This window comes from Anolis sagrei, chromosome 2, assembly GCF_037176765.1.
Source record: "Anolis sagrei isolate rAnoSag1 chromosome 2, rAnoSag1.mat, whole genome shotgun sequence".
NCBI lineage: Eukaryota > Metazoa > Chordata > Lepidosauria > Squamata > Dactyloidae > Anolis > Anolis sagrei.
The window spans coordinates 226,832,617-226,855,504 of record NC_090022.1 but is presented as its reverse complement, the minus strand read 5'-3'; the positions used below and the strand labels follow the sequence as shown (position 1 = coordinate 226,855,504).

The window sequence follows — 22,888 nt, the reverse complement described above, 5'->3', positions numbered from 1 at the left end:
GCTGTGAAAGAGAAGAGTTTGCTAGTTGAGTGTTGTTCCTGCGGTATACCTTGGGGAAATATATAAGTATATCTAATTTCAAGCATATATAGTATGAGAGCTTCTGGTTCTGTGAAGTCCTCCTTGCATCTGCTCAGCCTTAACAAAATGGCTTATACCTTAAATTTTGCTTCACATTCCGAGTATTACAACTCACTGTAACCAAAGCTCCTGACTTGATGACTGGCAAGATAGTTGTTCTGGCCTCTGAACAAAGCATAATATTTTTTACAAGCAATGTAAAAAGAAATACTAACATTTTTGACTGGATCCATAAGAAGCCAACTGACCGACAGACATGCTTCACTGCAGTCAACAGTAGTTTTATGGACATTCTGTAAATGTCAAGACTACGCCTTTTTTTAATAATAAAAAAGACACTACTGTTTCCTTGTAACCAGGACAGAAAATCATTTGGTAGAAGTAAAAACATTTATTGGTTTTGACATTAAAAAAAATCCACATTGTGAAGTAGAGATGCTGTACTCCAAATACCGGAAGAAATGTGAAGTCTCAAGGGCTATGTTCAGTAACTCTTGGTTCAAAAGCAGATGCAGCAGGTGCATTATTTAAGAGCTTGTCAAAGATGATCTTCTACAGCACATTTGTTCAAGCTTCATCTCTCCCAGTTAATGTGAAGGAGAGCACTGTGGAAAATGTGGGACTTATTTAATCCCCACTCTGTCCCCACTGCTACATTTCATGATGGCTTGGCTGGTGTCCCAAACCATATTACATAACTAGCAATAAATTATCAGTCCCCTGGACTCCAAGTGTACAAAACTTTCTACACCTAAGAAGCCACAATGTCCAAAGTGATGTCTCTCATCATATTTTTCATACAATGGTTAATATACCAGAATGGTCACCATTCAAGCCATGTCAACCGAATCAGTTTCTTTCAGTTACTTGGGTTAGCAGAGTTCTATTTTTGGCTTGCATTGTATTTCAAAGCCCACAAAATTCAGTCAGCTCTCCACATTTGCAAATATGACATTTGTGAATTTGAATATTTGTAGATTTTATTTTAAAGGTTGCAGATTTTATTTAAAAAAATAGGTTGCCAGGTGTAACTCTATGGTCAACTTCCAGGACCTAAAGATTCCTAGAGATAACATTTTAGTCAAATTGGGGATATTTTAATTATGCTTTTCCTGCATGGTAAGGGCTTGGACTGGATGGCCCATGTGGTCTCTTCCAACTCTATGGTTCTATGAAATTTGCGAGTCAAATCCACAAAAGCAGACCAAAGGATGTTGACCACAGAGACACACTGGAAGACCTAGAGATTGTTAGAGATATGTTTTCACAGATGCAGTTTTACAACTCAATTTCCCACTTTTTAAGTGTTTCATGTACTGCAGAAGAGGATATATTTGTGTAAATAAACAATCACCATATCTGACATTCAAATAGAAAGACAAAAAGAAAGGAATATTCTTAAAGAAAGTGTATCCACAAAAGCAGTGGCAAGATGTTTTAAGGCAAAGCAATTTGAAGGACGGCTTTATGTTCAAGGCTTTAGTTAGTGTAATTCTGGAGTGTATTCTAGGCTGGCTTTTCACTATTTTAAAGCTTGGGTTCAGGTGGCAAACTGCACAAATGTCACAAAGATCATGTGCAACTGAATGTTTCACTTTAACAGGTCTGAGCAGTTGCATATACTACCTTTCAACAATCCCTTTTCTCCATGTATGTTTCAGTCTAACTAGGAGCGGATATTATGTGGCCTCTAAACTTACCTACTACCACCTCTTCTTCTTTAAAAATAAGAGAAGTGTGTTCCGTAAAGTATTCAAGAAGTATGAATCACCTTCAAAACAGAAAACGGTGCCAAGATGATCACAAGTCTAGAAAACAACCCTTATGGAGAATGACTGAGCAACGAGGGTATGTTTAACTTGCAGAAGACTGAGAGACGACATATAGCTATCTTTAAATGTCCAAAGGGATGTCAGGTAGAAGATGGAGAAATCTTGTTTTCTGCTGCCCCAGAGAATAAAACACAAACTAATCGATTCAAATAACAAGAAAAAAAGATTCCACCTAAACATTAGGATAAATTCATTTCCTATAAAGACTGTATGTCAGTGGAAAGAAAGGGCAGTTTCTGCACATGAGCTCATAAGTCTTGAGGTACAATATGATATCCTATTCGCCCAAATACTCAAGCATATCACTAGAATGTGGTCTGCTTCATAAGTTTAAAACTACAAAATTAAGATATGGAAAGTCAGTATGTATCCACATAATTAACTTTATACTGGTCCCACTGCGATGTTTTCTTAGAAAACTATAGCAAACTTCCAGAAGTACAATTTGGTAAGTCTTCAGAGTTTTTGCTTCAATACTCCTACTTCCTTTTAGCAAAACTATCATTTTCAGTGTTTTTAAAGAGAAGAGGAAAGTATTTCCAGAAAATGTGTTCATGGGTTGGCCATGCAGCAAATACTGTACAACAAAATATAAATCCACAAAACAATGTTATGTTTTTAATTGGCTAAGTTAAAAAGAAAAGGGAAGAAAGAAAAACTTTGCAAGCTTTCAAAGCTCTGCTGGTGGCTTCATCAGATAAAGATGTTAAAAATCATACAGAAGGGAAAAAGTGATGATGTTAATAGTTAGTTACACTTTATCTTAGATGTAACTTCTGAGCCAGTTAAGATTTTCTGGATATCTCTCCAGAGAATTCTGATAAAGCATTCCAGGTCCTTCACCAAATTTTAGACCTCAGGATTTAACTTCTGTTAAATGCATATACTACAGATTTGAGGTATACGCAACTGAAAAAGGATATGTATTATGAACCTTGAGTGCTGAAACTGAAATTTTGCCTAGTGGTAGTAGCTGTGAAGGTGGCAAAAATTTCATTCAATCCCAGCAATGTTTCCATTAATGTATTAGATGAGAAAACCGACATGTAGATGGGATAGGAAGTGCCTTTGAACATAAACAATATGTGTTGTGTCTTTTCAAAAAAGCTTTTACTTCCATCAGCTGGTCTCATTTTGCAATACACAAGAGCAAAGACAAAATAATGATAATAAAAACATTGCTTACAAGTTACTTATGTTTAATGCTTAAAAGTTTGAATGCACAAACAATAATCTACCATTATAGAAGTACTTGTGGTCAATACAATGCATTAGAACTATGTACAATGACACAGTTTAGTATCAAAATCTTTCTACACTGTAGAGTATTACGAAACTGTTAATGACATCAAACACTGAGCACTTAACACAATTCTTTTTTTCTTTTTCGTTTTTTTGCTACCACATTTGGAACTTCAATGAACAGTCCATTTCAACTTGCAGCATTAACCCATTTCTAGTAAGAAATTAAGTAATTTTCTACTTACACAATAAAGGTTTATCTACACAGTTCTTTTGATTTGATCCATAGCAGCAAAGGCACTGTACATCAGCAGATCCACAGACTTAAAGATTTTTTTAAAGCATTCAAAAAAAATATGTCACAGGTCATAGTTTAACAGCAACAACAACAACATAAAAAGATAACACAATGTTTCTGGCACAATGGCTCAGCCTCCGTCCATTTCAGGGACGTTAAACTAAGACTTGGATAGAACTGGCAGTAAATAAAGCAAGTCCTTCTCCCAAGTGAAAATCCATTCTGTTCCGCACTTCAGAATGAGTGCTCTTCTAAATCCTACCTCTAAGGTCCTCGCTTTTATGTAGTTTGCACACTTGTAGGAATCCATTCCCTTCTTAGTGCCATTTCCAATGAATGTATCAAATATTTTCCTGTAATCTTTGTAACTGCAAAATTGCCCAAAGACGCACATCTCCCTTTTCAAAGAAATGTGGCAAAAATGTCCAGGAGGGATGAAGGTGATTCTTTGAGACATTTTATTGTACTTCTCTGTGAAAGACACAAAACAGCAGTGATATTAAAAAAAAACCTCAGCAAAGCACTGCGCTTAAAACGTCTCAGAAAATGTAATCCTGTACATAGCAATGTTTACAGAACCCTGTAAAATTGCAGATTAATATAGTCAGAGGAATCTTTTCTCATATATTTGACAATTTCAGATGTCAACCAAACTTGTCAGCAACAAATACAAAATGGCTGACTTTTTCTTAGCAGCATTTATAAAGAATTGAGTATTGCATCCTAACAATAAGTATTCATTATTTGCAAAATAAAAACATTTAACAAAGCATACATTTGAAATCAAATACTGTTGATAATAATACACAGAATACGTAGGATATTAATGAAAATCTAGGGGACTGACTATCTAGGTTAAAATAGCTGTCATTTGTATAGGCTTTGGGCATAACATTAATCTGCATTTTAGTACTATGGAAATGAGCTGTGGATTTGGCTCTTCCCTTTGGGTTCAGCCACAAGAAGACTAGACAGGATCTTGGTTTGTTTTCACTGGAACCTAGAACTATGATCAGAATTAAATGTTGGGTTAAGATAGTCTTATCTGATCTGAGTACCTTCAGATATTTTGGTCTGTGACTTCAATAATATCTGCCCACTGACCCTGCTAACTAAACCTGATGGGAGTTACAGTCCAACGCACAGAATAGAACAGAAGTTGAAAAATACTAAATCTTGTTATGTGTTGCATGTATTCAAGGCTATAGACTGGGAAGTAAAAGTTAGGCATATTGTTGATCAGCTTTAAATAGAGAGGTCTTTCAAACATTGTGACTATCCATAGCTGTCTTGCAAGCCCAAAGCAAGCAGCCTGAAAAGTGATGTACGTCATGTCCTACTCGTTTTTACGTGACTTCAAATTGTTTCCAATAAACGGGAACCCTAAGGTGAACCATCTTGGCAAGGTGTGTTCAGAAATGATTTGTTTGCCATTGATGCCTTCCTCTGAGGCCAAGAGTGTGTGACATGCCCAAGGGTTTTCTATTGCCAAGCCTTTTCAGTTCTCACCCAACACTCAAACCATGACACAATGCTGGCTCCTGTTCTGCTCATGTACCATGGTTATCCTTAAATCCAAAGGTGTTCATTTGAACAAACCCTTAGAATAGCTTTGTTGAATTTCTTAAGCCATTTGAAGCCAGAATTTGTACAGGAGTATATAGTTAATAATAAAATGCAATTCTCCTTTTCATCCAAAACTCCCAACCCAGCATCAAAAATACAACAAAAGATGAAGAATTCAACCTACCTTCCAATTCAAGGCAGAAGCAAACTACTTTATTTAGTCAGTTCCTTGTTAAAAAGATTTCTTTAAACAAAATAAATACATTACACTATGATACATAATTAAAAGAGTCAGTTCCCTGTTAAGTATGCTTATTCCATCTTAATTCCAAGTAGATAGCTGGAGATTTGGTTTGACAAGTTCTTAAAAGAATGCTTGCTATTAAATAGCAAATTTAGCGGGGCAAATCCATAATTGCGATGAACATTTTCAGTCCTCAGTTTGGGAAGGAAAAAAAGTAATATACAGCAAAGTGCTACAAGGAAGAGTACAGTTTTCATTCAGATTTGTCTCTAATAAATAACTTCATAGACTGTAGCCTTCTTGTCCCCAGAGCCAGTGACAATGTATTTGTCATCCACAGAGATGTCACAGCTTAGCACAGAGGATGACTCTTTGGACTAAAAGAAACAAAAAGAAAGAGAGAAGGTTAGCACAGACCAAAACCTTTTTCAGCAATACCGAATTACAAGATGTTTTAGCCATACATTTCTGCTTATTATTTAATCTGACATATCATGTAATGTCAACCAAACTTGCAGACTTGAGATCCTGACCATATAGCTAATACAGATCCTTTACTAAATTGAGATCAGTTAAGCAAACCCCTTGTCAGAGAGACCTTTTTCTTCCCTTTTGTTTTTGATTAATTCCTTTGTTTATTTGCACTCTAGCCTTCAGCTAAAAACATTTGTATGATAGTTCCTGTCCTAAATGCTTTAGCTGTTCAAACAAAACAGGAGAAGTTGAGATGTTGACAAGCTGGAATGTGTCTAGAGGAGGGTGACTAAAATGATCAAGGGTCTGGAGAACAAGCCCTATGAGGAGCGGCTTAAGGAGCTGGAGATGCTTAGCCTGAAGAAGAGAAGGCTGAAAGGAGATATGATAGCCATGTATAAATATGTGAGAGGAAGCCACAGGGAGGAGGGAGCAAGCTTGTTTTCTGCTTCCTTGGAGACTAGGATGCGGAACAATGGCTGCAAACTACAAGAAAGGAGATTCCATCTGAACATGAGTGTGGTGGAGGCTCCTTCTTTGGAGGTTTTTAAACAGAGGCTAGAATGCAATATTCCTGCTTCTTGGCAGGGGGTTGGAGTGGATGGCCCATGAGGTCTCTTCCAACTCTATGATTCTATGATTCTAAATTATCTACAAAGTTCTCATCACATGATAACTAACTTGAAAAGTAGTCTTCACATAGACAATTGTATTCACTGAAATCCAGCTCAAAATCTACTCTCAAAGGTCAAACATCAGACAAAATTAGTGACAACATTCAGAATTTGCTGTCTCTAGTTTGCTGCCTGTTTTTGGTAGGCTATGGGAAGGATTTGTGTCATGTGAAAAATGCACAGCATATTGTGAGAGAAGCTCCTGATTGAATGTTGAAGAGAATGGCCAAACTCTGCAGCAGCCAAATAACAACTATGAAGGAGGACCTCTCACAGGAGAAAGCAGGAAAATATCTTTAACCAAAGAGAGGTTGCTAAATGTTTAAACAAGCTTTGGAAGACACAGAACTCCCCAAAGAAAATTTAAAAAGACAACATTCAAATAATTCTTATAGAGTGGTACTAGCTTACAAGTAGCCCATTCATTCTTTCAGCTTCTTTTGAGTACTTCAGAATTTGATGGGTTACCAACATTAGTCTTTTCCATGGCTGCCTCCCCCTGTTTTTCTTGTCATTGTAGATGCAATACAAATAACAACAAAAATAATAAGCCGAAGAGGGAGGAGAATAAAGATGTAATAGTAGAACTAGTTATCATAGTAGCAGAAGTATGTATTATAATCTCTAAACAGAGTTTCTCTATTCTGAGTTTAAATTTACTTGAACTATATGAACAATGTAAGAGGAGAGCCTGGCAACATTGTTATACTTGATTAATTAATTAATTAATTAATTAAAAACCCTTTATTTATACCCCGCTCCATCTCCCCCAGGCGGACTCGGTGCGGCTTACATGAGGCCATACACATCAATATAGTGCATACATTATAAAACAAAAATATAACAATACCTGAAAATAAAATACATAAAATGCAAAAATCAATACAATGAGCGAAACAACAGTATAAAAACAAACAATTAAAAACAAAAAATTTCACTGGGCAGGGCCTCATTCAAGGATAAGATTTTTAAACACTGGGAGGTAGGACAATGTAAAATTATCTCGATGAGGATCTGAGTAAGGGAGGATTTAATTGCATGAACCATAGATAAAGTGTTTCTAAGGACATTTTGTGCAAAGTTTGGTCAGAGAAATTAATAAAATTAATGATTTTATTGTAATGGAATTCTTTATTAATATTCTTCTCAAAGGAAGCAATGAATAATTTTAGCAATTTTCTTCCCTCTGTAAGGAAATTTTTGAAACCTGTGCTGATTTTGAAGACTTTTCACAATTTAAGACTTATTCTGTATTAAATTCTGCATTTTTTTCTGTGAAGAAAATTGTATTTTCTATGCAGAAATATTTGAAATGAATTGAAATATTAATGATAAAAAGTAGACTTGTGCGCAGATTCGTTTTGGCTGTTTGCCTTTGGCTTCTTCAGCCTGGCCAGACAGCTGTAATGGCAAGGGAACAGACTGCATGTTTTTTTCACCTGAAATGGCTGCTGAGTGCGGCTACTTTCCTTATATTTGGGAGCATGTGGTGGATGGAGAGGCTGCTGCATACTCGCATGGGTTTTCCCTGTGAGCTCTGCCTGTTGGGTCAATCGAAGTAGAAGAATGCCATGAAGTGTCTTATGCAAGCTGTGTCTATTTCATGGGAAGAGTGCCTCCATTGCTCAGTTGCATTCTGGCTCTGAGAGGTGCTGCTTCAGTCCAATTGTCTTGCTTATTTTGTCTTGCCTTGCTGCTCGCTTGCAGTTATGATTTAGCTTTTTGCTTGGCTTGGTTTCTAGCATTGAATCTTTTTAATTTTTCTTTATTTTCTTGATTCTTTTTATTTAGTGAGACTGGGAGTTGGAAAATGCAGGTGGGTGAGTGAGCACATAAGGGGACTTTGGAGAAAAAAAAGAGCATCTCTTGGGTGGGTTGGTATGCTTTCCTTTAAAAATATTAGGGTTGCTCTGAGCCTTGAGTCATCCTTTAGCTTCTTCTCTCCTCTCCTTATATTTTTTCTCCTCCCTCCCCTCCTACAGAAAATACTTTTGAAAGGTAATAATAACTAATAATAAGAATAATAATTCCAGCAAACAGAAAAGCCTCATTGCCAGAAAACTCCTACCTAAACTTACCACCAATCCCTATAATTTAATTCCTTTGCAAACAAGTTCTCTCTGTTATTTATATGTACTTTCTGCCTTCTTAATTTCATTTAATAATAATAATCTGGATGTTGCCGCCTAGTAGTAGTAGTAGTAATAATGATGATGCTGTTGGGCTTTTGTGGAAGCTTTTCCAAGCCAACAGAACCCATTCTCTCTCCCTAACTTCAACCTCCATCAGGACATAAAAAATATTGTTGTTAATACTTTTCAAAACAATTGTACTAGCAAGAAAACCCAACCCCCCCCCAAAAAAAACCCACCACCAGCCCGTAGAGCCTTCCTCTACAAATCCTCTTTTTTGCAATCTCTCTGCCTTCTTAATTTTAATTAATCATCATCATCATTTGGCTGTTGTGGAAGTGAATCTTTGACATTTGGCAGGAAGGAATGGTGCCCAGCTACTGCTCCTGAAGAAGTTAAAGGGTGGGGCCAGTGGGGGGTATGTTTTTGGGATTTTTTTTAAAGGGGATAGTGTTTCCAGAAAGAAAAAAAATCCTAATAGTCAGGGGATGACCCAAACGTTATGAAACTTGGTGGGCTAGCAGTGATAGATGTGTCTTTCAAGTGTTGCCATTTTCATCCTAATAGCCCTGAAAATAATGGGAAGGGGAGACTGTGAAGCCCTCTCCCGATTGCCACCAATGGGCCAGATCCAACCACATTTTTAGGCTGTGGAACAAAACCAGCTGTTCAGCCATCCCCCACCCCCCATTTTCGGGAGGCACAAAAACAGAACTGCATCCTCACCCCAAAATTCAGGTAGCATAAGCGGAATGAGGTTCAGCCAAAATGCACAAGCCTAATCAACATATGATGCCAAACATTTTGGTTTATGTACAAAACAACTCCATGTGAATTGTGCACAGAGCAAGCCCAATGTTCTGCATAGTAAACAGTATTGTCTTTGCAGAAAACAAGATTTCTGTGGAGAAACATTACTTTTGGTGCAGAAAAAATATCTCCTACATAGAAAATGCTGTGTTTTTCCTGCAAAAGATTTTTGTACAAAGTATGTCCTGAACCGCAATGATTTTCCTCAGTACAAGATTCTTCTTGTAAGGATGTCTTGACACATGAAAAACACCTTTCAATTATTTTTGAATATTTCTTAACATTGTGCTAGGATTTAAATTTTATTTTAAAGTTGCAGACTTCAGAAGCCCATGAAGATATTAAAATGTTTGATTATAGATGTTCAGGGGATACATACTATAATAGAGTAGATTAAGCCAAATATCACTACCACCTGTCTTTATGGCATTAAATGGATACAATTTAAGCAAACTGCAGGTCATCCCAAACTCCCCACAAACCTTCCATCAAATCAGGTTATTGATCTGCTCCCTCCTTTTCCCACAACTCTGACAAGCACACTTTTAAAAACCTCAGTTTAATTCCATGCTGACTAAAGACAAAGCTATGAAATATACATGCTTCAAAATTGTGGGAAAATGTCAGATAATTGAGTGTAGTCTCCAATAACAAAATTGCTTTCCCCACTGTCTCTTGGAATCAGCTTTTAGAGAAAATTGATTTTAGCTAAGCCTACAAAATATGTCTTATAGGGTCATGCATGTGTGGCACTAAAAAGACTTAACAAGCTTTAAAAAAATGTGAGGCCCTCCTGGAAAAAAAGAACACCTGGATAACATGATGACAAAGGATGTGTGGAAGATAAAAATTATAGTGTGAACTTAGAAAGCAGGGTATATTGGGTTCAATTCCAACTTTCCTTCCCGCAGAAGGCTGAAAGTGACTGGCCTAAGAAATGTGTTTCTAGCTTAATAGTTACATGCTATAGAAACCATGGACTGACTATAGCTCCCACCTCCTTCTACAAGCCATCAGTTATAATTGTGCTATTGTGTAGTGTGGATTACCCCTACAAATGGTCAGTGTAACTTCTGCTCTGTACAGACACCTAACCTGGTAGCACTTAGAAAAGTTACCTTTTTGGAATTCAACTCTTAGAGTTGTATACTACATCGCTACCAGCTTTATACGGGGTTTAGGGCAGGAGTAAGCCTTATGATTGCCATTAAAGGACTAATTGAAATTGTAAATGTGCCTATGTTGATCTGGCAGTGATAGCCTCACAGGACTGATCTGGCATTTTTTCACTGTAACTGCTTTTTGCTTATATTAAACTATGACCATGATTTTAGGTATGAGTTGGGGAAGAGGGGTTAGATTAACACACACCCCTCTGCACACACAATTCCATGCATTTACCTGAAATATACTGGCTCCATATGGTGTTCTCCATGCATTCAGAAGATTATCTTTTCCAGTGCTTACAAACCATTTGCCTGAAAACAGAGTTATTATAAATATTTTAGCCAGAAGCAGCTAAAAATAGCTTTATTTTTCACAACAGTAAAACATATATCCTTCTTCTTCTCTGTCCCCAAAACATCTTTCCGAAACGTATCTGCATCAGGATACGTCATCAAAATATGACTTACAAAAATTCAGCTATATGTGTAAAAATAAATGTCTCCGTCTTCTTCCCTTTGCATATTTATTGAAAATACATTTGTACACTGAAGACAATGCACACACTGAAATACTCACCACAGTGAGCAAATTTCAGGGATAACACACAACTCTCATGGAGATGCAGTTGGTATTTGTCTGGTTTTGTGACATGCAAGACTTCGACGTTGCTGTTCTCCATGCCTACTGCCAACCATTCTCCAGTAGGGCAATATCCCAATGAAAAGATCTGGAAATTAACACCAGATGTTAGTTAATGTAAGACATGACTTTTGAAGAAAAAAAAAAGAGCAGCTTTTGTTGTGGCATCTTTACCAATGTTTCTAAGATATGAAAAAGACTTTGGTATGTTGCAGAATTTTTAAAGTCATTTCTCAGGCAGAGCAGGTCAAATAAATATAGTATAATAATAAATGTAGTATAATAATAATATAAATCATTATCTCTAATTTAATATATCCCACCTTTTCATCAAAAATCAGATTAAAGGTGGCTTTGAGTATCTTTTCTTGGAGGAGCTGAAATATTTAGATAAACTATATCGTGGCATAGGCGTCAGAAAAAAGGACAACTGATTGTTTGTAGAAGTCCTTCAGTTCAGCAGTTGTACTGTGTTAATTAAGACTCTTCTGCTTCATAGGTGAAGGGTAAGACTTAGGTCAATCCAATGTGTATGTTCCTGGGAAAATCCTCCCCAACTGAGCCATCCAATTAAAGGATGCAGAAGGCAAGGTAAACAACCATTTGAGGGTTGCTCTTCAAAAAAGCTTTTAAAATCCTTGGGTTTTTTATTTCAATAAAGTCAGATCAAGTTTCTTTAACTTGTCAAGGACTCTGTAGCAAATATACCTGTGATGTGAAGTCATGCTGTTGTAGTTGCCTCCCTTCCCTCAAGTCCCAAGATCTCACTGTATTGTCCAACCCTCCTGTCCAGAGCTTGGTACCATCATTCGAAATGTCAATGCAGCTGGCTCCATCTGTGTGGCCCTGGAATTGCCTGGAAATGTCAAGTTGGCATTAAAAGAAAACCTAAGGCACAAATCACTTTTGAAAGAAAACTGTTGTAAGAAAGGAATTTTAAAAGGCTTCAGTTCTATTTTTTAAGAAGTGCAGAATGTGCTATTGAGTCAAAACATAAAGAAAAAGCAAAGGGGTTCATTTAAAAGGATCATTTTAATGTTCAAACCCCTATACCGGTGTCTAAATTACAATACACTCTTATTCACACATATATGAACAAAAAGACACAAGATTATCACAGAAAGATGCACTAACATGATAAAGTTTCAGAAAGAACTCCCTTTATTCCATCAAATTAACTGGCTGACATCTGAAATGATCTTACTTTAAATAAAAAAAATCTAAAACTTATATTTTAAGAAAAGTTCTGTGCAATTACAAAACTAACACTTTCAGCTGTTTGAATAATGTGGGTTCAATGAAATAAAGCATGGTATTTTATTCTGATTTTCCCTCCAATGTTACCAACACACATTGTTACCAATACATTTGCAAGAATGAACAATTGATATTTTAGCTCAATATAAATGTCCTAACATCATGATTTACTTGCTCTCTTAAGGCATTTTGGACATTGTCCACATCCAGTATTCCTCAACCTCGTGTCTTCCAGATACTCTCAAGTACAAATCCCATCATCTTAGTCAGTGCAATTGAGTGCTATGCCACTCGGGAATTTTAATTGTAACAAGCTAACATATTCAGGGCCCCTGGTGTTGCAGCAGGTTAAACCGCTGAACTGCTGAACTTGCTGACCTAAAGGTCAGCGGTTTGAATTTGGAGAGCGGGATGAGCTACCTCTCTTAGACCCAGCTGTTGCCAACCTAGCAGTTTGAAAACATGCAAATATGAGTAGATAAATAGGTACAGCTTTGGTGGGAAGGTAACGGTGCTCCATGCAGTCATCTAGCCACATGACCTTGGAGGTGTCTATGGACAACTCTGGGTCTTCAGCTTAGAAATGTTGATGGTGACCATCCCCCAGAGTCGGACACAACTAGACTTAATGTCAAGGGGAAACCTTTACCTTTACTTTAACATATTCAGAGGGTCTTTTAAGAAAACACCAAGCTTCTTAGAGTGGCTTTCATGCACAACATCCTGAGTGGAGTCATTAGGGGATGGCATCCCACATATTCATGTACAGTTATTCTTCAGTTTCTGTTCACCCTGTTAATTTGTCTTATTTTTTCCCCTTAGAACAGATAGATTCAACCAATATCTCTCCAGGAATTCCCAGCTTGGGCTGTTCAAAGCTAAATCTGTATTGAATTAGGTTTATTGCCTGCTCTGCCCTCAGATTTCAGGCACAAATTAAATTTAGACGTTAAAAACATGGCTTCTACTCCCAGAACATCAAAGGACTCATAATGAGACAAGAAGAAACAACAAAAAGCAAGATAGTAATAATAATGTCAACAACCACAACAGTAAACAGCATGCAAACACAAAATGGCTGGCTCTTTTTGGCAGAACTCTATGGCAGTTATCCAAAATCTAGCAGGCATGCAATTTATATTATCTCCTGCCAATTTGTTCTATGTACACTCATTTACACATTTACTTCCCTATACATTCTACAGAAAACTTATGTACTAACTATGTACTAACTGGACCCTTAAGACATACTGCAAATTGATATCTGATGGCACTTATGTCCTGCTGTGGCTATCATTCTGATAGGACACCCTCTATGGACTTCTTGCTATTCTTATACACCAAACAATCCAGTTGAGATACACAGATTTTAGTTTCCCCATACACCATAAATCTATTCCTCCTTCACCATGCTATAAATCCAGATATACTCTTGGGATCAGCTAGGGACTGAGTGAGTTTGCACTGCTTCCTGTTTGACAGGTAGCAACTACTTAGGAAATTCTTTTTGATAGATAGGAAAGGCTCAAGGCATGTAACAGAACCTTGGACTCTTCCCTGTCAAAAGAATGTGGCATATTTTCCAAGAGGAATGTGCCAATAACTAAAGGAATGTGAATTAAAAAACAAATTCCAAGCTTTCTAGGCTGACAACTATTGTATGCAAATCCCCCATAACAAATGCTTGGACAAATGCCAGGTACTGCTATAGCAAAAGTCTCACTAATAAGCATTCCAGCTTGGTTGACCTACCTGACCAGTGTTTGATTGTGCAGGTCCCACACTGCTATGTTCCCATCACTGCAGCAGGAGAAGCAGACCTTGGAATCCGGGCTGATCGCTAGGGCATAGCAGGCAGGGGCGGATGATGTCAGCTCGGCTTTGATACGTGGAGTCGGTGCTGCCAGGTCCCAAATAGATAGTGTGCTGGCTTCCCCACCAACAATCAGGGTGCGGCCGTCTGGGAGCAATCTGCAGGAACGGATGTAGTTATCTCTGTTCTGTGGAGACAGAAGCCATCAAGAGATTACTCATGAGGAAAGGAAAACAGCATTAACGCGAGAGCAGAAATCCATAAAAGTATTGTATTCCCTCTTGGTTTTAATGAGCCATTTATACTTATGACAATGATAAAGTGGATTAATGCCAGAAAATTACACGACATTAGGGAAGTGCTTAAACTTGATCTACAAAATTCAGCAGTGAGAGATATTTAATCTTAATTAGCATCAGTACGCACAGACTCATGCCCAGTCCCAAACAGTTCAAAGCTCATGAACCACTGAGTGCTTATATGGATGGCTAAACTTTTTTTTTAGAATGCGTTTTGTTTCTATTATTTTAACCCCCAAATTCTCAGTAGGCAATGTCAACAAGTTTGAAAGATTGAACACTCAAAAGAATGAGGGAGATCTGGCAGGTATCCTCAGTTTTCTAAGGTTTTTCTACCAACTGATAGGAGTGCTGATGCTTCTTTGTAGAAGCAATACAACAGGCAACAACATGGACATATGTCAAAAAAGAGTGGGTTATAATGAAAACTACTGGTTAGCATGGAGAAATAATGGCTATGTTCCTATATATAATACCTGCAAAGAATTTTTTTAATGTTTCACATTAGTAAAAGAATGAAATGACACATATAGGATGGTATTCCAGGTAGGAGTAAGTTGAATATAAATGAATAAGCCTATAATTTGATATTGATGCTAGCTTCTTAGTGAGCATCCCAACACTTTTCGTGGCACAAGAGGAAATCATTAAAAACTGGTGAAACTGGTCAACTAGAAGCCATCGTGGCTCTGCCCTGGAAACCACTATGTCTGGAGGCTACTAGAAATGAGAAATGAAGTACTAAAAGTAAGAACCACAACCATTTCATGAGATAATGTCATTCCACCACATTCTGACATTTCTGATAAGAATATCCTGCATGCCCATGAATGCAAATGCTGTGTGTAACTGACAAAAACATTTAGACACATAGAATTATGGAATTTGTTTCCAAAAGGTACCAAATCCATCCTCTCAATTTGCACCCTAAGGAATTCCTCCCATCCCCTAACAACACATTTGCTTCCATTACATATACAAACTATATTCAACTCATTATGGAAATGGATAGACCTCTTTAAAAGCAGATTAACGAACTCAGTTTTTGATCAAATATGGAAATAGTTTTTATTGTGACAAAACAATCACACAATTAGTATTTCTGCTATAGATGTGATATTGACTGATTGCTCTGTTAAGAGCATATTGCTACTCTTACTTACCAGACAGTCCAGTTGGGAGACCGGGCTCTTGTTCCCTGGATGACTGATGTCCCAAACCTTGACGCATCCCTTCCCACCCGTGTAGACATGCCTCGTGGGATTGCTAATAGTAACTGCACACACCACTTCTCCATGATTCAGGGTGTTAATCTGTCGAGCATGACGGGGGATTCCTGGTCCAATGAGGGCATCAGGAGGGAAAGGTACAGGCTGCATTTGACCATCAGCACTTACATGAAATGAGTATGCTCTGAGGAAAAAAAAGACAAAGAAAAACATGTTTTTGTGAGGCACATAATGTATCTGCCTAAGAGTAAAGGACAAGGTAGAGCTCAAACGGCTCTCTTTTGACTTAGCAACAAGGTCCACATGAAGTGTAATTTGTGAAACACTGTTCTGGGATTAATACATCCTAGCCAGGTCTCCAATTTTCCTTGCGTTTGGTCTATTGTTGTGCAGGGACACCAAGGAGCTCTATGGTTTTTCTTTTCTGTTCTGCAACAATTCGCAAAAAAGCAGACCAATAAAGGTTGAAAAGATATGGCAACAATATGTCTCACCAGAAACAACATGCTTTATGACTACCAGTCATGCCACCTGTGAATAACCTATCAACAACTTCATCTCAAATGCTCTGCAACAGAGAGCACTCTAGTGCTCAAAACTGTTTTGTTCTAAGATGTGACATGTGGGAGAGCTTCTGTCACTGAACACAACTTTATCAAAGACACAGTTGAAGCACATTGCATGGAAATATATGCCTAACGGAAGAGTAAGGTGGCAACTTGCACATCCGTATGTAATTCTCAAACAGACTATTGAAAGTAGCCCATAAATCTTTTTATTGATGCAAATTGTTGCATTGTAGTGATGGTAAACATCACTAAAACATATACTGGCATTTCAGGCAATATAAAATATTCTCTCTCTTTGGCCAATGGTTTAATATATATGAATGACTCTGGAGTAGCTAGAAAATATTAATTAGCAAATTCTTGCTGAATTGTGTCAAATTATGACAAGGAACAGCAAGATGAGATTCTAGCCACAGAGTCTGTCCTAAGGTGGACCTCTTACAGACAAGCTTATTCAACTTCTGAGGAAAGAATCTAGTAACAATGCAAATAATATTTGTATACTCAGAGTCAGGAACATTTAGTTCTCTAGATATTTTAAATTATGCTTGAATAATCCCGTTCTGATGTCTATGCTGGCTAAGGCTTCTGGGAAAACCAAAACTTTTGGAAACCCGAGTTGCTCCTTCACTGCTTTAAGGAATTGAAAGGACCTGTCTCTTATTAAATGTTTCTGCTTTAGTATCTCATGCAAATGGTTATCAAGGAGAAAACAACTAAAAATTGAGAAGTCTTTCTAAACAGTGAAGTTTAAAACACAAACACACAAAAACTTGGGGAGTGATCAAATATTTTTAACAGCTCTGCTACCTTGCTGATTTTTTCTATTTTCTTTTTTTTTCTTTCACAAACAAATAGTCATGCCACAAATATACACAAATAACAATACTCCAGATCACTGTGTAATTTTTCCTTTGCTAAAGAGGACTGCGAGTGAAAACTTCATATTAGTCATATAATTCTTTCTGCCTAGCTCCCTGTGAGCCAAGCCTGTTAGAGTAGGTCACGTTTTCCGGTCAGTTCCATCAAGGACGCATTTGTATATTATGATATCATATTTTTTTCCCGTATTTTCAATCAAACAGAACATTTCAGTGTTTCTTTCTCTGTGCAACGCTGTTTATGGAACCCAGTAAGTCTGCAATTGATTGCAGGGCATCTTTTGTGCACAAAGGAATTATTTTTAAAATGGGAAGGCAAGACTCTCAAGACACATACCAAAGAGCCCTTTGCAATGTGCATTTCTGAGCCAAGCTGGGTTACTTTAGTCCAGCACGTCCCACTGCAGAATTATAACCCCTTCCCCATGCCCTCTTTTATCCACAGCATCTGATACCCTTGGCACATATTCACCTATGGGAAAAAACTGCCAAATAGGCTTTTAAGATTAAAAGGGGGATTAACCACCCTCTGCCACACATGGTATTCAGTATCACAGAGAAAGCCAAAGGAACAAAAGCTTAATAATATGATTGAGTTTGGACGTTTAACACTCACGGTTTTCCTCCTGGGATGCCTGTCAGATTCGGAGGGATGCCTGGGACTCGCATATGATGATGTGGATCAAAACCAACCTGAAGTTTTCCCACAATCAGAACAAAGAAAGTTGAAAGCATTAGTGGAAAATGCTAGAATTTCTATTCTTCCATTTTAAACCAGCAGCCCCACAAACATTGTTATAGACTGCCTTCCCTAAGGTTTAAGAACATAAGACCACCCCTGCTGGTCTAGATCCAGCTGAAGGAACCACAGCATAGAATTCTGTGCACCATAAGAAGCTCTTCTATATTATGTTCTCTCAGGAAATGATATTAAGAAATATATTCCACTTGGTGGTAGAAGGAAATGGTAGAGGCAACCCCTCAAAAAGACAGGGGAATTACAGACAAGAATCAATCAGGGCCAGCTAACACCTCCCAACAAAGGATCCCTTGGCAGCAACCAGCCAGGTTTTGAAGCTGCAAGGCTATTCAATGCTAATCAAGATGACCAACTGCAACATTCACACTTGCCTCAAACAGACAAGAGTTCTTTTTCCCAACCTTATATATATATATACCTCACTTGCTTAGTTTCCAATAGACCTCACTACCTCTGAGGATGACTGTCATAGATGTGGGCAAAATGCCTCTGGAATATGGCTATACAGCCTGGAAAACTCACAGCAACCCAACCCATGCGTTCTTTATTCAAATTCTTATACCACACTTCAGTTATTCTTCCACTGCCACAGGCCCTGACCAGTTTACAAAAGATGATAGTCAGAGCTTGAAAGAGATAGTTTTTGGACTACATCTTCTAGAATCCACTGGAGGTTGGAGATTTCTGGGAGGCATAGTGCGACCCCCCACCCCAGAAAATCCACTAAAAACATACTCCAAAAAGCGAATTATTCAAGATACATCTCATGCAAAGGCACACAAAAGGAACCAGTAATGTGTGTTACTGAAACGGTTCAGGAGTAGATCAGACTCCATAGAGCAGTGGTTCTCAACCTGGGGTCCCCAGATGTTTTTTGCCTACAACTCCCAGAAATCCCAGTCAGTTTACCAGCTGTTAGGATTTCTGGGAGTTGAAGCCCAAAAACATCTGGGGACCCCAGGTTGAGAATCACTGCCATAGGGAATTAGATATGCATCTCTCTCTACAGCAGGCAGCTTTATATTGTAATGTACTACTGTCTTGACTGAAGTCTCTCACAGTCACAGCCTCATCAACATTCGTATCGATACAAACTATAGAGCCACTGAACTTACCACTGGAGACCTCCCATAAGCTGCTGCCGCTGCCGCTGCCGCTGCCGCAGCACTCATTTGAGGAGAGATGTTATGCAGACCTGCATATGCAGCTCCTGGACTCGTCAGTTCACCATTCATTCCAGCATGGGGCACTATTCCAAATGGGGTAGGGTAAGGACATGGTACTGCCATCGGTGTTCTTAAGCCTGAAACTATAGAAAGGGACAGAGGGAAAAATTAGAATGCTCAGAGGGTATACCAAACAAAGAACATTGGGGAAAAGAAGGAGTAGGATGCAAAAGCTGCATGAACAAAAATGCTTTGTTTTTATAGCTCCTTTGCAAAGTTCTTCAATAGATCTCATTTTGTTCATTCTAATTATTGGAAGATACCTAAGGATCAATTAAAAATGGCAGAAATAGGATATGGAGTCCTTTTTATGTGATGGTACCACCTCAGCTCGGAGGAGTGAAATTCTGTATGCTGCCCCTATCCTTACAAAAAAAAAAATAAAAATAAAAAGCAAAATAGGTAATACCACTGGAAATCTGTATACAAGATCTCTCTTCTACAAAATGGAGCCAACAATCTAAGAAGATATGCTATTTCTGTATATTTGCACAATTTTGACTGTGGTGATCTGCAGATGTACACATCTTTCTGTTTTTCATCTACAACAAATCTTAACAATGAGAGTACATAATAGTATGTCAACCTTAAGAAGCAGGGCTTCTTCCCAAATGGTCCAATGTATACTAACCTAATGGATCAACTCCCGGTGGTTTGCCAGGAACAGGCCTCAATCCGGGGGTAGAATTACTGCCTGGAGTTGGAGCATCAGTTCGTGGAGTGGGTGTACTTGATTTAGACACAGGTGTGGTGGATTTCTCATTCTAACAGAGAAAGAAAATGAATATTTTAATTTCCAGAAGATGACTTGTATACTTTAGGCATATCTGTGAGCTTGAGGAACCTGGACAGAATCTGGGAACACTGGTATTAAAGGAGATTTCTACTGATACAAGAGGCTGCCAAAATGACAACAAGTGTGTCTTAGAGCAAATCAAGCTAGAGCATTCCTAGAAGCCAGTATCACCAAGCTGAGGATATCAAACTTTGGACATATCATGTGACATGATGAATTAGAAAATATGATAATGCTTGGTAAAGTAAGAAGCAGTAGGAAAAGACGAATCTTACAGTTGGTTAGACTCAATCAAGAAAGCCATGGTCATAAATCTGAACTACTGGTGATAGGGTTGCTTGCAGATCTCTCATTTAAAGAGTTACCATAGATTGAAGCTAACCTGACAGCATTAAAAGTAATAAATTTACTTTAACTGGCAACTAAAAGCACAATTTTCCCCCTACAACATGTGTCCATCCCACAATGAATGAAACTTGGGATAGACATATTTCAAGAAGTCTAGTTCTAATGCTGTCTATTGTATTTTCTAGTAGACCATATTACGAGAAATGCACAAATGGTCCTTCCTTAGTGAAATTAGCATTAAAAGCTTTGGACCATTAAGGTGTTTCCAGGAAAGGTAAAATCCAGACATGATATGGTGGTATTTTAGCCAGTAACACTTTTATAGTCATTTATTTTCTTACAGTACAAATAGCTTTATAACAACGAACTCAGTCATTCTCACAGAGACAGAAATAGGAAGCTCAAGAACTTTGACCTACTAAAAAGGTCCCCAGTAATGGGATCAGAAAGGATTTCAAGTCAGCTATCACATTTCCAGTCAACATACTTACATTCAAACAACTGCCTCTCTTGTTCCACACCCCAAAATGTTCAAAGTGGTATAAGACCTACTGAAGGGATTTGGCAGACAATGGACTCCACAGCCTTTGTTCATTTAAAAATCTGGGGGGAGGGGCACTAAATTATTTAATGACAAGAGAACTATGCAATAGATCTCTTAAAATAATCAACTTCCATTAGATTTTTAAAGTGCTCTGGCAAGTCAAGTTGAGAAATTCTGGTGAAACTACTGGTTGACTGAATCTAACCTAGCACAGGACATTGCTGCTGTTCATTGATTAAGCTCAGAACTTAATGAACTGACATCAGTGTGACATCTAGCAATGTTTCAGTTGGGGGCAAACAGACTGAGGACACTTGCAGACAGTAGCAAATTGAGGGTTTTAATCAGGGGCACAAAATCCCAGGACTTCAGAAGAGGTCCACATACAGACCTGTTGGTCCCAGGATTTCTACCTCTGTCGTCCACACTTGCTGCTTTGTTGCAAGATTTAGAGGCTCCCAAGATGGCTGCCGTGGGACTTTCGACAGAAATTTTGGCTTTTTTTAAAAGATGCAAACATGTAAAGATGCGAATCATTGTATAAATTCTATTCCTGGGATATATAAGCTGCAGGGCCATCTGGGTGTTGTTCCTGGGTTTTACATGCCTGTTCCTGATTGCTCTTATTGTGAAAAGACGTACAACATTGATTAGGGGACCACAACTTTGTCCTGACCAGAGAAAATGTGCCCACTGCACGTTTAATGAAATTTCTGGCACACAGACAACATTCTATTCAACTGTCACCTTCTTTTGCGGAACCAACCAATCAGGAACAAGCATCTAAAATTGGGAACAAACCTAGAAAAAAAATCCTGTGATTTCTGAGTGCAGGGACATACAGACATTGAAGATGCAGATTTTCGACTCAAACCGGGATATTCCCACACCTGAAAATCTTGTGTTTCTTGCTGTTTGTAGCAATTGCTTCTGTGTTTACAGGGAACAGCACCTGGCCGCCCTCCTGTTTGCTGCAGAAGCTCCTGGGAGGAAGGTACTGTCTGGATGGGCCCTTAGTGTTTATATATCACACTTTTATGACATGCAACACGAACACAATAATGTCTATAAGCATTTCGTAAAAGGGAATAATTGTTTTTATAAACATACTGCAGACTATGGAGTCAAGTATAAACCATGATAACTTTTTTAAAGCACTTCAGTTTGTTCACTGTGGTGTAACACAGAACAGAGATACAAATGTTCAATGCCCCTGTTTCAGGCCCCTAGTCCTATGTCAGCTCCTTGTTCAGTGAACAGGTCCCAAGATCAAATCAGAGAGTCTTGGATAAGCAAGATTCAGGCAACAGACATTGTATAAAACAGATGTTTGTTCATTCCACAACTTTAAAAAATAACAGTCCATAAGAAAAAAATTAAAAACCTATACTAAGTAATACATTTATCCAATGAATGAAAAGGCACGTTCCAGTTTTCTTCATCACAAAAGATTTTCTAAAATTAATAGGGTGTGTGTGTCCTTTTCCGCAAGAGGCATTTCCTACAACTTTATCAGGGAAACAGTGATGCAATGTCCCCATGGTGCGTGGATAAATTACAATCCCCCTTTCCACAAGCTACCAGTAAATTGTTCAGTTGAGTCTCTCTGTGCTGTAACAATGGTGTGAGAAGTTCAAGTGGCTATTTCTGCAAAAGACAGAATGAGCAATGCATGACAGTTTCAGTCTTGGAAGATAATTAACTACAGTTCCAATCCCTCCCTTTCTCCCGCACACAGAAATATCAAAGGGAGCCAGCACTACTCTACTCTAGGCTTGCAAGCAGCCCTTCTTTGAATTGTGACTTGTTATGCAAGTCAAGAAAGGCATTTGTAAATGACAGATTACTTTTTAGATAGAAAATGATTGTAGCGGAACACAGACCAGTAATACATACAAAGCCAAGAACCAAATCACATCCAAGCAGGAAGCTGAATTTACTGTAAGCTGCCATACAAAAACCCCAATGTATTCAAAGAACCCCTGTGTACTCTTATTTATCCACTGA

General features: G+C 38.1%; 1 protein-coding gene across 5 annotated transcripts in view; it reads right to left on the bottom strand.

Moving 5' to 3' along the window:
* Positions 1 to 3,095: 3,095 nt before the first annotated feature.
* The window catches only part of LOC132767331 (transducin-like enhancer protein 4), a 160,144-nt gene continuing 140,351 nt past the window's right edge, over positions 3,096 to 22,888 (bottom strand). For all 5 annotated transcript variants that reach the window (XM_060762162.2, XM_060762159.2, XM_060762161.2 and 2 more), the window contains 10 exons: positions 19,825 to 19,957; positions 19,083 to 19,276; positions 17,824 to 17,900; positions 15,692 to 15,941; positions 14,169 to 14,416; positions 11,868 to 12,015; positions 11,097 to 11,247; positions 10,755 to 10,831; positions 5,204 to 5,640; positions 3,096 to 3,924 (listed from right to left, as the gene is read on the bottom strand). In XM_060762162.2, the coding sequence (XP_060618145.1) occupies positions 5,533 to 5,640; positions 10,755 to 10,831; positions 11,097 to 11,247; positions 11,868 to 12,015; positions 14,169 to 14,416; positions 15,692 to 15,941; positions 17,824 to 17,900; positions 19,083 to 19,276; positions 19,825 to 19,957 (1,386 nt within the window). In that variant the 3' untranslated portion in view covers positions 3,096 to 3,924; positions 5,204 to 5,532. The remainder of the gene's footprint in view (positions 3,925 to 5,203; positions 5,641 to 10,754; positions 10,832 to 11,096; positions 11,248 to 11,867; positions 12,016 to 14,168; positions 14,417 to 15,691; positions 15,942 to 17,823; positions 17,901 to 19,082; positions 19,277 to 19,824; positions 19,958 to 22,888) is intronic.